General features: G+C 35.6%; 1 protein-coding gene across 1 annotated transcript; it reads right to left on the reverse strand.

Annotated features, from left to right (window-relative positions):
• Positions 1-2,218: 2,218 nt before the first annotated feature.
• LOC138305572 (uncharacterized) lies at positions 2,219-6,381 on the reverse strand. The gene is made up of 3 exons (XM_069245880.1): positions 6,226-6,381; positions 5,317-5,735; positions 2,219-4,713 (listed from the first exon to the last, which is right to left on the reverse strand). The coding sequence occupies exons 2-3, from the start codon at positions 5,726-5,728 to the stop codon at positions 4,025-4,027; spliced, it is 1,101 nt and encodes a 366-aa protein (XP_069101981.1). The 5' UTR covers positions 5,729-5,735; positions 6,226-6,381; the 3' UTR covers positions 2,219-4,024.
• Positions 6,382-14,403: the final 8,022 nt, after the last annotated feature.

The raw sequence follows: 14,403 nt of genomic DNA on the forward strand, positions 1-14,403 counted from the left end.
TTGTATATTTGCGCCCACTTCCATTTCTCAACATATTGTGGTGTTGTTATCGCTAGTTTCCATTCTCCTCAACATATCTGTGGTGTTGTATATTTGCGCTGTCCATTTCCTCAAACATATCTGTGGTGTTGTATATTTGCGCTTAGTTTCCATTCTCCTCAAACATATCTGTGGTGTTGTATATTTGCGCTTAGTTTCCATTCTCCTCAAACATATCTGTGGTGTTGTATATTTGCGCTTAGTTTCCATTCTCCTCAAACATATCTGTGGTGTTGTATATTTGCGCCCACTCTCCATTCTCCTCAAACATATCTGTGGTGTTGTATATTTGCGCCCACTCTCCATTATCCTCAAACATATCTGTGGTGTTGTATATTTGCGCTTAGTTTCCATTCTCCTCAAACATATCTGTGGTGTTGTATATTTGCGCATTCCATTATCCTCAAACATATCTGTGGTGTTGTATATTTGCGCTCATTCCATTCTCCATTCTCCTCCATATCGGTGTTGTATATTTGGCAATTTCTAACATATCTGTGGTGTTGTATATTTGCGCTAGTTTCCATTCTCCTCAAACATATCTGTGGTGTTGTATATTTGCGCCCACTCCTCCATTATCCTCAAACATATCTGTGGTGTTGTATATTTGCGCTTAGTTCTCCATTCTCCTCAAACATATCTGTGGTGTTGTATATTTGCGCAGTTTCCATTCTCCTCAAACATATCTGTGGTGTTGTATATTTGCGCTTAGTTTCCATTCTCCTCAAACATATCTGTGGTGTTGTATATTTGCGCTTAGTTTCCATTCTCCTCAAACATATCTGTGGTGTTGTATATTTGCGCTTAGTTTCCATTCTCCTCAAACATATCTGTGGTGTTGTATATTTGCGCCCACTCTCCATTATCCTCAAACATATCTGTGGTGTTGTATATTTGCGCTTAGTTTCCATTCTCCTCAAACATATCTGTGGTGTTGTATATTTGCGCTTAGTTTCCATTCTCCTCAAACATATCTGTGGTGTTGTATATTTGCGCTTAGTTTCCATTCTCCTCAAACATATCTGTGGTGTTGTATATTTGCGCCCACTCTCCATTATCCTCAAACATATCTGTGGTGTTGTATATTTGCGCTTAGTTTCCATTCTCCTCAAACATATCTGTGGTGTTGTATATTTGCGCTCAGATTCCATTCTCCTCAAACATATCTGTGGTGTTGTATATTTGCGCATAGTTTCCATTCTCCTCAAACATATCTGTGGTGTTGTATATTTGCGCTCAGTTTCCATTCTCCTCAAACATATCTGTGGTGTTGTATATTTGCGCTCAGTTTCCATTCTCCTCAAACATATCTGTGGTGTTGTATATTTGCGCTTAGTTTCCATTCTCCTCAAACATATCTGTGGTGTTGTATATTTGCTAGTTTCCTTTCCTCAAACATATCTGTGGTGTTGTATATTTGCGCTCAGATTCCATTCTCCTCAAACATATCTGTGGTGTTGTATATTTGCGCTCAGATTCCATTCTCCTCAAACATATCTGTGGTGTTGTATATCTCCACTATTGTATACGTCAAGAGTTTTGTTTTAAAACCAAATTTTATCAAGTGGTTAGAAGTACTTACTTGGTATACAATCTATAGTGAATACTAAACATAAGTAGTTATGGAAGTGTTTTAGTACGACTGGCTGGGTGAATGGTTAATATGTTTACGTTCTATTAACAGACAGAGTCATGTAAGGACGGCCTTTCATGTATGCAGTGTGTAGTGTGTGTGAAATGTGGGATACGTGTTTTGGGAGCCTGCGGTATGTTCATGTTGTGTCTTCTTGTATAGTGGTACTCCTGTCCATTTTAAAAGTCAGTTTGGAAAAAGAAAAAAGATAAGATACTAAATTTAGTCGCATTTTAGTATCTTATCTTGCACTTTGGCTTCTTTAAACGTTTGAAACGGATGCAATGTAGGATGGAACTAAAAGAGAAATAACAAGTAATGGATGAAATACCGGCTAATAATTTTAATACTATTTGATTGACGTGTATTCACTTTCCTGAGTTTATACGTCATGCTGTTTCCTTATACTGAACGCGTGTTAAGAAGTATTTTATTGTTTTTAAGGAAGTTTCTTCCTCAATTTTTAAGTTGTTCCTAGTGAAGCTGTTGAAAAAGTATCAAAGTATTATATAGCCACTGATACAATCAAAAATCACTCACTGTAGCTCGAGTATCAACTTTTATTTCCTTGTTTATTCAACAATTCGATATAATTGCATGCTTTTGTGGAATGAGATTGGTGTCAATGTATTTCTAAGACACTAATTATAACTGTACAGTGTATGACAACACCGTTATCAAAGTTCTGGTATGCATTGAAAAGAATTGTATTTGAATTACAAACAAGTCAGAGTGACGTCATATTAAACGTTAGACAATTCAATAACAGATAATTATAGAAAAAACAACATTATCACATTGATATAAGATATACGTTTTAAAGCTAATAAAATGTCGAACAATGTCATTTGCACTCTAAATCTAGCTTTTCAAAGGATACAGGCCCGTCAAATATACAAATGTAGGCCAGTTAAATATAGGTCAGTCAAATGTAGGTCAGTGAAATACAAGTTATTGAAATAAATTAGACACTCAAATATAGGTCAGTCAAATGTAGGTCAGTCAAATACAAGTTATTGAAATAAATTAGACACTCAAATATAGGTCAGTCAAATGTAGGTCAGTTGAATATAGGTCATTCAAATATAGGTCAGTTGAATATAGGTCAATTAAATGTAGGTCAGTTAGATACAGGTCAATTAAATACATGTAAATAAATGAAGGTTAGCAAAATACAGGTTAGTACTTATACAGGTATATTAAATTAGACACATGATAAATAACATTAACACATAACATACATAGAATATTACAAACAACAGATCAAATTATCTTCATAAAGGACTATTATTGTCAAACAAAAAAGAAGAGGTCAGTCAACTGACGGCCAAGTAGTTTTAGATAACACAAAGTTAGGTCATGTAATCTTATCAACTATAGGTAGTTCTTATTGATACGTGACGATTTAAGTCAAGTGATTTTTGTTCAGAGAAATATAGCTCAAGCTGTTGAGGACTATACAAAGATAGGTTAAATAATTAAAGATTAACGTAAACACATGCGTTCCAAAATAACTAGAAACATGGCTTCATCGCCCATAAAATAACATAGGTCAATGTAGAAAAATCAAACTAGAACCTCACATGGATCTCCATCAGTTTAACATTATAATATGCAGTGTATATTTATACAACCTTTCTTTTTTACGCTAACGTCACATCATAAACGAAGTGTAACCATCTCAGTCACACATCAGTGACCACCTGAGTCACACATCAGTGAACACCCCAGTCACACATCAGTGACCACCTCAGTCACACATCAGTGACCATCTTAGTCACACATTAGTGACCACCTCAATCACACATCAGTGACCACCTTAGTCACACATCAGTGACCACCACAGTCACATATTAGTGACCACCTTAGTCACACATCAGTGACCACCACAGTCACACATTAGTGACCACCCCAGTCACACATCAGTGACCACCTTAGTCACACATCAGTGACCACCACAGTCACACATTAGTGACCACCTCAATCACACATCAGTGACCACCACAGTCACACATTAGTGACCACCTCAGTCACACATTAGTGACCACCTCAATCACACATCAGTCACCACCACAGTCACACATCAGTGACAACCTCAGTCACACGTCAGTGACCACCTCAGTCACACATCAGTGACCACCTCAGTCACACATCAGTGACCATCTTAGCCACACATCAGTGACAACCTCAGTCACACATTAGTGACCACCTCAATCACACACCAGTGACCAACTCAGTCACACATCACAGAACCTTTCCTTGGATGGTGATATAGCGATAATTACAGATAACATGTACGTCAACTGTACCTTCATCAGAAATATTTACGTTAAATAAAAACTTCCAGGCCGGTTATAATGCGTTTGATGGCACCTTTGTTACAAGTTCTCTGAATTGGGGCTGGAATTCCACGTACCCCGTATCATGTCGATGCACATGCGCAGACGGTTTGAGGCTCGGTTTCCGCTTGTCGAATTGTCCGAAGTTGATATCAGCGTAGTCGTACACCTCTAAGTCGAATGTTTTCGTTATGTCGAGTGTGACTCGGAAAAGTTCGAAAACTATTAATACACCAGACTCAAGCTTGCTTGTGGGGACAGTCACGTGACCATAAACATCAGAGGAATGCGCGTACTTGACCTCGCCGTCCGGGGTCACCATCACCTGTAGGTAGCCCGTGCATCTGTTCCGTCGCTTCCCGTCCACAATCTCGTCCTCAAACCGCTTCATGTGCCGCCATCGTTTGGGCTTCTTAACCTTTTCACATACAGTAAACGATTCAGGGTCACCAATTCGGAGTTCCTCTGGTTTTAACGTAGACATTCCTAGCGTAAGATGAAATCTACTCGGAATCCTGCCTCGCTCCTGCAGTGGTCTGACCTTGAGCATTAGACCTTGACCCGGATATATTCTGCGCGCGAGACAGCAGACGGACGCCGGGTTCTCCACTTTAAGTCTAGCTGATCGGCTCTCCTTGTCCATTAGATCGATATTCTCTCCTGTTACGTTATGGAACTGCAGCGGATGATTTTCCCTTGTGACTGGAAATTAAAAACGAAAAAGTAAAATACAGGTTTCATTACGTGAATACTAACAGAGTGGTGTGAGAGATAAAAATACAAATGTTATAAACATTGGCGCTCAGCAGCATTTTCTTTAACCATAGAATAATGGCGAAGTCAATAAATATGATGTTTATGGTGATATTTTTCACCGAGTGAAAATATAACTTTTGATATTTTCATTCAAACTGTGACAAAACAAAACACATTATTTTTTTGAAATATCGAAAGGTTTAATATAATGTGTATTTTTTCAATCAATGTTTCCTATTTAATTGTTTGTTGCATTAGAATATCTCATGTTATTTTCAATCGAAATGTGTACATGTGCCACATGTGTGGAACAAAATTAGTAAGCGGAAAAATCGGGGCTGATTAAAATACACGTACTGGTATCAGATGTCCGACTATATAGAGACATACAAATGTAATAAATAGAGCATTCCTTGCTTCTTGATGAATAACATGGTAGTCATGGGATGGAATGTTTGATATTTTTCACGAGTACGAAGATGGAAAATTTTTGTTGGTCTGCACACTTCCTGTTTAATATACCAACGTTAAACTGGTAAACAAACTTACACATATTAGCCTGAACGTTCCCAAACTTGAGGTTGATAACAAGCCACACTGGTTGAGTCGAATCTCTGTCGTTTTCTACAGAACAGCCGTTGCAAGTGATGTTCACGTGGTCCTCATACGCACGCAGTTTAATTGTGCCCGCTCTTTGTAGCGTGCGTACATTCGTCAGGAGTTTAATATCGTTGGTCAAAACAGCGTTTTTAATGCAGCTAATGTGCCGCGGGTCATTCTGGGTAAATCCAATGGCGGCGTGGCCATTTCCGGTAATTTCTATGTTAACCGTTTCTCCGTAACGAAGACAATGCTTGCTGAAGAGAATCCCTCCAGAATAAGTGTGACTCCAGGTGGCGCTTCTCTCACTGTCCTTGGTTCTCACGTTGTCGCCACATGTTCTGTAGAAACCGACGTCCATGATGTTTCTATAAAAATGACGAAGCAAATTTAGTTTCTGATCAAGAAATTGTCTGCGCGAAATTTAAATCCATACAGGTTTGTTGAAGTAACTCTAATGTGAAATTATGCTAGGTGCTTTATTGGAATGGAAACGATTAAGTGGTATAATATATTATTACGGATAAGGTGCCTAAAAATTAAAAATATAAAAAAGACATATCAAAATACATGGTGAATTTTGAGATAGGATTTATATAACGTATTCCATTAAAAAAAAAAGAGAAAAAAAACAACAACCTCTTATGGGTCGTACCATTCTAAATAACTCGGCGACACCATCAAAAATGTTCGAAACATAAAACGTAGAAAATATAAACTGTTTAGGTATATCAATATCAAAATAGTGTTCAAAAGATAGGTGCCATAAAAAACAATACGAAGCTGAATACGATGATCTCTACAGATCAAAGATACGAACGAAACAATCCAAAACTGAATACAATGTCTGATACTAACCTCTACAGTAAATGATATGTACGGTCTAGATAAGAGAATTATCGGAAATGTAACACACTCCACACTCTTCGAGCTGTAATACAACTGTTTACTAATACTTTCTGTTAAATCCTGACTAGAGTGACTCGGTCTCTCCGACCGGAAGTGAGCATGTTTAAGAGACATGACTCGACAGACTAGTATTTACGTGGGGACCGTTTCATGTCGTCCCGTGTGATTCTATGTCCCGGCCTATGTGTTCATACACAAAGCTTGGTTTATCTACCACTTAACATTGTAACGTAAGTGAAACATTTGAGGTTTGATGACAATATTTGACAGCCTGCAATGTTTACCACATCACATAATACTAACTTTTATATGTCGAAATTGTTTTGTTATATCTGATAGCTGTAATTTATGAACCTGCATTTTTGTGTCCGCTACCATAGCAACATAATGGTAATAAGGTGATTTTGAAAAGATGATAAAGTGTCTAACGTTTTATTTATTTCGTCGTTAATCTAAATCAAGTAAAGATACCATATACTGTCTTCAGTTTTAATACTAGGACAGAACAGGAGGGCGTAAGTCGGTTATGAGTTCCTGGTCCTGAGTTCAGAACTAGGAATCAGACCCGAGTTCCAATTAAGATTTAGATTTTGATGAATACTAAGATGTTTATTAATTACAGGAATTAATTTTGGAACTTTCAGGTGAATATTTTGATTTATCAACCCCGCGAAACTGATACCCCGGCCTTCGGTCTCGGCAGATAGATATCACTACAACGAGTTGATAAATCACAATATATCTACCTGAGAAAAGTTGTATAATGTGTTTAAATCAGAATAATTTTGCCAATGTGAAGTGGAGCTTAAAAATTTCCCTGTGATGTTGATATTTCTATTTTATTTCGTTTGAATTTGCTCATGATTTATGCCTTCCTCAGGATCATACTATGTGAAATTAGAGTTTAGATAATATACATTGATACTTTTGTAATATTGTTCTTTTTTGAAAATTAATGAATATTTTTTTGAAACAAACCCAATATCTACTTTAAGGATTAACTTAATCGCTTCGCGGTTTATTTTGAGTACACTCAGATTTTTGTGTTATATCTCCATAATCTAATTCTTATAATACCATCTTTTCGATATTCCAAATTCATTTTGAGACTCTTTTCCCAAAGAAATCATTACATCGTTATCTCAGCCAATCAGAGACACCGTTACAAACGGCGACGCCAAATGTCCTATCTGCTGATAAAGTATTTTTAAGTAAATAATGTTATCGGCAAAAATAAATTAAAATATAAAAAACGCAATAAGTATTTGCTACGTTTTATATATTATCCATATGTTTCATAATATATCTATGATGTTTTGTGACTTTGGCACAGAGTCAGTTCATCATCATTAAATTGTTCATTATTTCGTTTCCCTTTGAAAAAATATTATTGGTATTTGTTTTCATTTTGACAATGTTTTGATTTTACACTTTGATTTATCATCATTCATGCTGTTGCATTCTCGCTCTACATACAATGCTGTACCATTTATGTATTAAAACATTGAATGTTTCTCAATCTAGATACATACTGTATAATTTATAAGTGACATATACAAGTCATGTCATGTCACTAAAGTAACAAACGTTTCTCAATCTAGATATCATTTATAGTTTACGTATGTCATGTCCTAAAGTGACAAATGTTTCTCAATCTAGATACAACATTTATAGTTTACGTATGTCATGTCACTAAAATGACGAATGATTCTCAGTCTAGATATCATTTATAATTTACATAAGCCATGACGTTACAGTGACAAATGTTTCTCAATCTAGATAGCATTTACAAAATTCATGTCACTATTGTGACAATGTTTCACAATCAAGATATCACTTTTAGTTTACATAATTAACGTTAACATAGTGACGAATGTAGGTCACACAGATTATCGATATGATATTAATCCCGGTCACACAGATGTGTTTAAGTAGGTGTGAGGTGGTTGATGACAATATCTAAGTGATACTGTGATTGTACAGAAGTAAGTCAGTACATGACCATGGCCCGTCTACACAGGCTCTCTGTTGTGACTGACTTACAAGTCAGAAAGTCGACACATTTGATTAACCGGTGTATAGCCCTTGTGTTGTGACTGACATACCAATGAATAAGTGGACACATTCCGACGAACGAAGCTACATAAGTGATGCACATGATCCTATTGAGCCTGTAAACAAGAGGTCTAATGTTCCTGCATCAAACAGTTGGAAAACAAGGTTGGATCATCCTTGATACTCCAGGGGTAACTAACGCTGTGCAAATATCTACCCCTAGGATATGTCATAGCAAAATCCAATGCAATTCAAGAGAACAACTTACCAATTATAGGTGTGCAGATACTTCTTTTGAAGATAACAGAGACAACTATGTCCAGCTTAAAGCCACGTATTTAACCACATTGTATTGTTATTAAAATTTCTCATGTAAATCAAGGACCAAACTACCTGTCTCATCTGTAGTCGCTCAGAATGCCTTCAGGTTTGTTATGACATGTTCTAGGGATGGCTAAAACGGCAGTGACTGCAGTGACCCCTGGAGTATCGAGGAGAAGTTCATTCTAATCCTATGTGGTGACTGTCATATAGAGAACAACCAACTAAATAATTTTACATAGACCACAGTGTTAAACTTTGTTATAGGTTTGTACTGTATATTAGTTAGCTATTGTAGGAATATTAGTTAGCTATTGTGTTCTATATTAAAGTCCAGGTTCTCATATAACACTAGAAAGAAAAAAAAAAGTTTGGATCCTTATGCTCAAACTCCAACCAGGGTAGCTTTAATGAAATCAGGCGCATTTTGCACTAAAAAATCCTGAAATTCTTATGTTTTTACCTATTCATTATCAAAATTGATATTTTGAACCTAAATCTCAGTATGAATTTCCAAATTCATATCATGGTTATCTAGGAATAAAAACTGTCAGAAAACATTTTTACTTTTGAAATTCATAATTAGCCAGCCAATCAGCGGCCGGGTTAAAATTCTATCCTGCGCTCAATCTTGTATACACAGGGGCCTTTTCGAAGGTCTTTTTTATTTAGTTGGTTGTTCCCTATATACGTAGCTGATGGAAAATAAAAGTTATATTGAATCACGTGCTCTATGGAAGAACCGGCAGGTGCGTTGGAATCCCTATATACGATTTTTGAAACCCGAAACTTCATCATTTTTATCAGAAATAGTATCTACACTGTTCCGTGTGTTTACGACTTGGACCAGTTATTCAAATGGTGGTCACTTGGTTCGTGAAATTAGTGAAATTCTTGATTATAATTTTCTGCAAAATCTTCTCTTAACGAAACAATTGAGTGCAGAATAGAAAACTTCATAAATTAAAAAAGTGTGGTTCTCAAGATATTAAATATATCATATACATATGATATATAAAAATATATATACACTGTATATATTATATTAGATTTTGAATTGAAAATTGTCGATAACGTTTTATCATCGTTTCAATAACTGGGTTTTGGTCAATAGATAATGGTAACTGACAACCGTAGTAACCCCACCAAATAGATAACATCGGGGCACTATCTTATGTCCGTGACCGAGAAGTCCTATTGTTCTCTGCTGGATCTATAAATGTTTCTGATACCTTTAATTTGTTTCTTAATTTCGCTTTAGCCCACCATCATCAAATGGTGGACTATTCAAATCGCCTTTCTTCTATGGTCCGTTGTCCGTTCGTAAACAAAGCTTGTTACCGTTTTTTCCTGAAAAGTAATCCACGAATTATTTATGCATGGTTCCCTTGCTCTCTAGGAGTATCATGCTGAGACTTATCGAAAAAACAACATGGCCTCCGGGCAGTCATTTTGGATTTTAGCATTTGATCTTTGTTACCGCTATTTCTCAAGACAAGAAGTCTTTTATTCAAGGATATTTCTCAAATTTTACATGCACATGCATGGTTCCCTTGGTATGGCCGCCAGGAAGCCATCTTGGATTTTGTAGTTAAGTGTGTTACCGCTATTCCTCAGAGAGTACTGAAGGGATCTTTCTCGTATTCCGTATGTAGATCCCCCTTAGTTCCTAATTGTGCATATTGCAGTTTTGGGCAGATTGGTCAACAAGATGGCCACCAGGCAGCCATCTTGGTTCTTAACAGTTAAAGTTTGTTACCGCTATTTCTCAAAAAAAGATGTTTGCAAAATCTGGCCCCGTCTCTCAAGGATGTTGTGGACCAAATTTGGTGTTTCAGATACAAATTGGTTTAAATCCATCAAGGACTTTTTGACTGGGACCGATTTAAATCAACTCCTTCTTTATTCCGTATTGGGCTCCGTTCCTTGTAAATGGCAAATATAGCAGTTAAAATACAATATCCAGGTAAAACTTAAATCAGCTAAAATATCATAGATAATCATTCTAATTATACTCAACAGTGCAACAAATATCACAATAATAGTTGTCTTTGGAAGATACTCAAAAGCACCACCATAAAATAAATCAAAATGAAACTCTGCATATCACTCTCATGTAAAAGTAAATTTATAAAAAACTTATTTGATGAAAATAAAAATTCAATTACAGTCAAATACGGATAAAAGAATCAAAAACAGATTTTCATGTATGAAAATAAAATACATTGATGCAATCACAGATTGTCTTGTAAATTAAGATATAAAAATAACGTGATCAGACTTTCTTTTCATATATGAAATTAATTGGACTAGTATCTCCCGTGGGGATGGAACGTTTCTATTTCTGATCTTCCCACGTACATGACGTTATCGTGGGATATTATCTTTTGCCATTCCATCACTAATAGAAACAATAGTCCCCATAAATGTTATCGGGTATCACGTGGTACATGAATTATTCCAATTTAAAATTAACAACCAGATATGGTAGGGAGAATATCTCCTTTCAAAGGTACATACATTACAAAGGCAATAGCTGCGTTGTTGTATGAAACGATGACTAAGATACATGATTTGATAATTAAAACTATTTAAAGCCAGACACAGTATTCTGACCCCTAATAGATTGACAAATATTTAGTATAAAGCCTTCACAGATGTATCTCCGATTTTTTGGTATTTGTGATATGATCCTTCACGAGAATATCATGCATATAATTTTTTTTACTAATTGTGGCTATTGGCCTATGATCAGCAATACCCCGTTTTGAAAATGCGAAATAAATTGTGAATTCCCTGTTTCTATTGTTAGCCATGTGAAAACGTGTTCATTGCTCTCAGGGCGACATTTATTTTGTCAAGACCTGTCTGCACGGTCTTAATCAATCAGAAAACAGCAAATATCACATCCATGTAAAAATAATCACATTCATAAATTCATTGCATCGGTCCCGAAAGAATAGGTAAACATTAATTATTATAGTAAATGGATCAAATCAAATATTAATCACTATTGTAAAGATATACGCATTTCCTGCAGTTTGACGTACATATGTAAAGATTAAAAATCAGAGAATGTCATACATATAAACATATTCAATATTCCTATTGCGTTTATAATTACATACCAGAAATCTGGTACATGCCATACATTTGTAACATTTTCTACTAAAAATATTATAATCATCATAAAGGCAACTTCAAGTGCACTTATTGAAAATAAATGTTCTGTGTCTTAGTGTGATACTGTTTGCTCCTATATGATGACACAAAAGCGATATTTTTTACTCTGGGAGTTTCCTAAACTCTACATATTAAACACTCTGAATGAGAAGCACACTGCCTGTGTGAATATTTGCGTCTCTTTTATACAAATATTGTGAAATCGATTTTGAGCAAACACTTACAGAAAGCTTTATATGTACACATCTAAAATTAAAAAAAATAGTCAGATTAAGTATACCAATCACGATAGCTACTGATGATTATACAGTAAAAAACATCCAAAACCGACACAATGTAATGTCCTCTCACGCTACTTGATGCCAAAAATTTACGAAAAACTAACAAAGCCCTACTTGTCTCCATATACCTCTAGCTCACACACAGGAAAACGTTCTCCACCAAGGAAACTGGTTAGCTTGACATAGCGACCCTGGACCTTTTCAATACAGCTATATCTAATAAAAGTCTCCCCTGGAGAATTCCCGGCGTTGGCATTGCAGACATGTTCTACTCCTGTCGCCATTCTATAAGTTGCACGCTCAAATGTAAACAATACATCTGAAAAAGCAACCAAATGGATGTTAACTTTGTTATCTTCCTTGTGACTAGCATATTTATTGGTAGTATAATGTTTGTAGTATAATGTTTGCATATTATCAAGTAGACAACACAAGTCATTCCTTAATCTTATATGAGAGCATTTTATCATTAATTGAAGTGATTTCCTAGCGGTTGTTATGGACAACAAAGTATTCCTTTTATCCAGATAGAAAAAAAATAATTTGTCAAATATGTTATGGAACAAGCAAATAATCAGACCGAAAGTGAAACAAGAATTTAAGTGAAACAAGAATTTACATCGTTAACGCGGGTATTTTTAAATGCTCTTTTTTAAAACCTTTAGTTTATATAACAAGAGGCCCAAGAGGCCTTGACTGTCACCTGAGTGCTGCTACAGAAAGAACATTACAAACTTTGTTCAAATCTGTAAAAATTATTTACGAATTAAAATAAACTTTAATGTTGAACCTTCGTTTCAGAATTATTTTTTTCATTTTATAATTTTTTTTGTATTATGTTACAAAACCTTATTTTCAAAATTCAAATTTGCTTTGCCAACATTAAAAAACAAAATCAAACTAGAAGTCAGTCAGTGTCAGTGATTTTATAAATTTCTCTTTTCAATCTATGAAGATTATTTGGTTCCATCAAACCTGTGAATTATGAAGAAGATTTTTGAAATTTTAGCCATTTTGGCCGCGTCCCTCTGGTCCCTTGGGGTCAGCCAGGACAATATAAATATGGTGTTAAAATACTATTTCAAGCTAATAATTCTAACCCAGTTTTACTAATTTCCTATTAAAACTCAGCAAATAATGTTCATAAATGTGTTTTTCCTATATAAATTATAGTAAATATGAATTCAGAGCCATGAAATTCACACACTTTGTAAAGGGCCTGAAGACCTTACAATCTATGAAGAGTATTTGCTTCCATCGAATCTATGAATTAAGAAGAATGATTTTTGAAAAGATAGCAAATTTGACCCCTTTTGGCCCCGCCCCTCTTGCCCCTGGGGGTCGGCCAGGACAAGTATGAATATGATGTTTAAATGCTTTCTTAGGCTAATAATTTTAACCTAATTCTGACTAATTTCCTATAAAAACAAAGCAAATAATGTTCATAAATGTGTTTTTCCTATATATACTATAGTAAATTTGACCCCCTCCCTAGGGGAAAATCTGACACCCCAGGGTTATAAAATTCACAAGTTTTGTAAAGGGCCTTAAGACCTTCCAATTTATGAAGAATATCTGTTTCTACCAGTTCCAGAATTTCAGAAGAAGATTTTTGAAGTTTTAGCCCATTTGACCACTTTAGGCCCCGTCTCTAAGGCCCCTGGGAGTCAGTAATGGAAATTTGTTAATAGGATTCAATGGCCATTTCATAGGGATAATTCTGGCAGCATTTGACTAATTCTCTATCCTAAATGACCAAATAATGCTCCAAAATGGGTTTTCACTAAATAAACTTAAGTAAACTTAACCCTCTTCCCATGCGGAAACCTGAGACCCCAGGGTCATATAATTCACATTTTTTGTAGATGGCCTTAATACCTTTCTATCTATGAAGAGTATTTGATTCTACTGATAGGGAAAGTCCCGTTCACCATCGTTTCTACAAATCTGTTATCTGATGTGTAGCCTGTATCTGTCAAAATACACATTTTGCTTTATAATCTAATCAATTATCAAGTATTATGTAGGATTTATGCACATGCTCGTGTAAGTTTTTGCTCGCCAACCCTCGGCAGGGCTCGGGTTCCCTATCTTAAAGGTAGCACAGTGAAAATTCTTTCCTTAGAGGAGATTTACGACAGTCTAACCTTCGGCAAGACTTGGGTTGAAAATTCGTGAATCTCCTATTAGGGTAGAGATTGTCCGTCATACTCTCAAGGTAGGGAAAGGTTGTATTAGTCTTCGTCTGATTAAATGCTATATAATTATTTTTTCTTTGTTTCTGGCT

Source organism: Argopecten irradians, chromosome 13 (assembly GCF_041381155.1).
Source record: "Argopecten irradians isolate NY chromosome 13, Ai_NY, whole genome shotgun sequence".
NCBI classification, from domain to species: domain Eukaryota; kingdom Metazoa; phylum Mollusca; class Bivalvia; order Pectinida; family Pectinidae; genus Argopecten; species Argopecten irradians.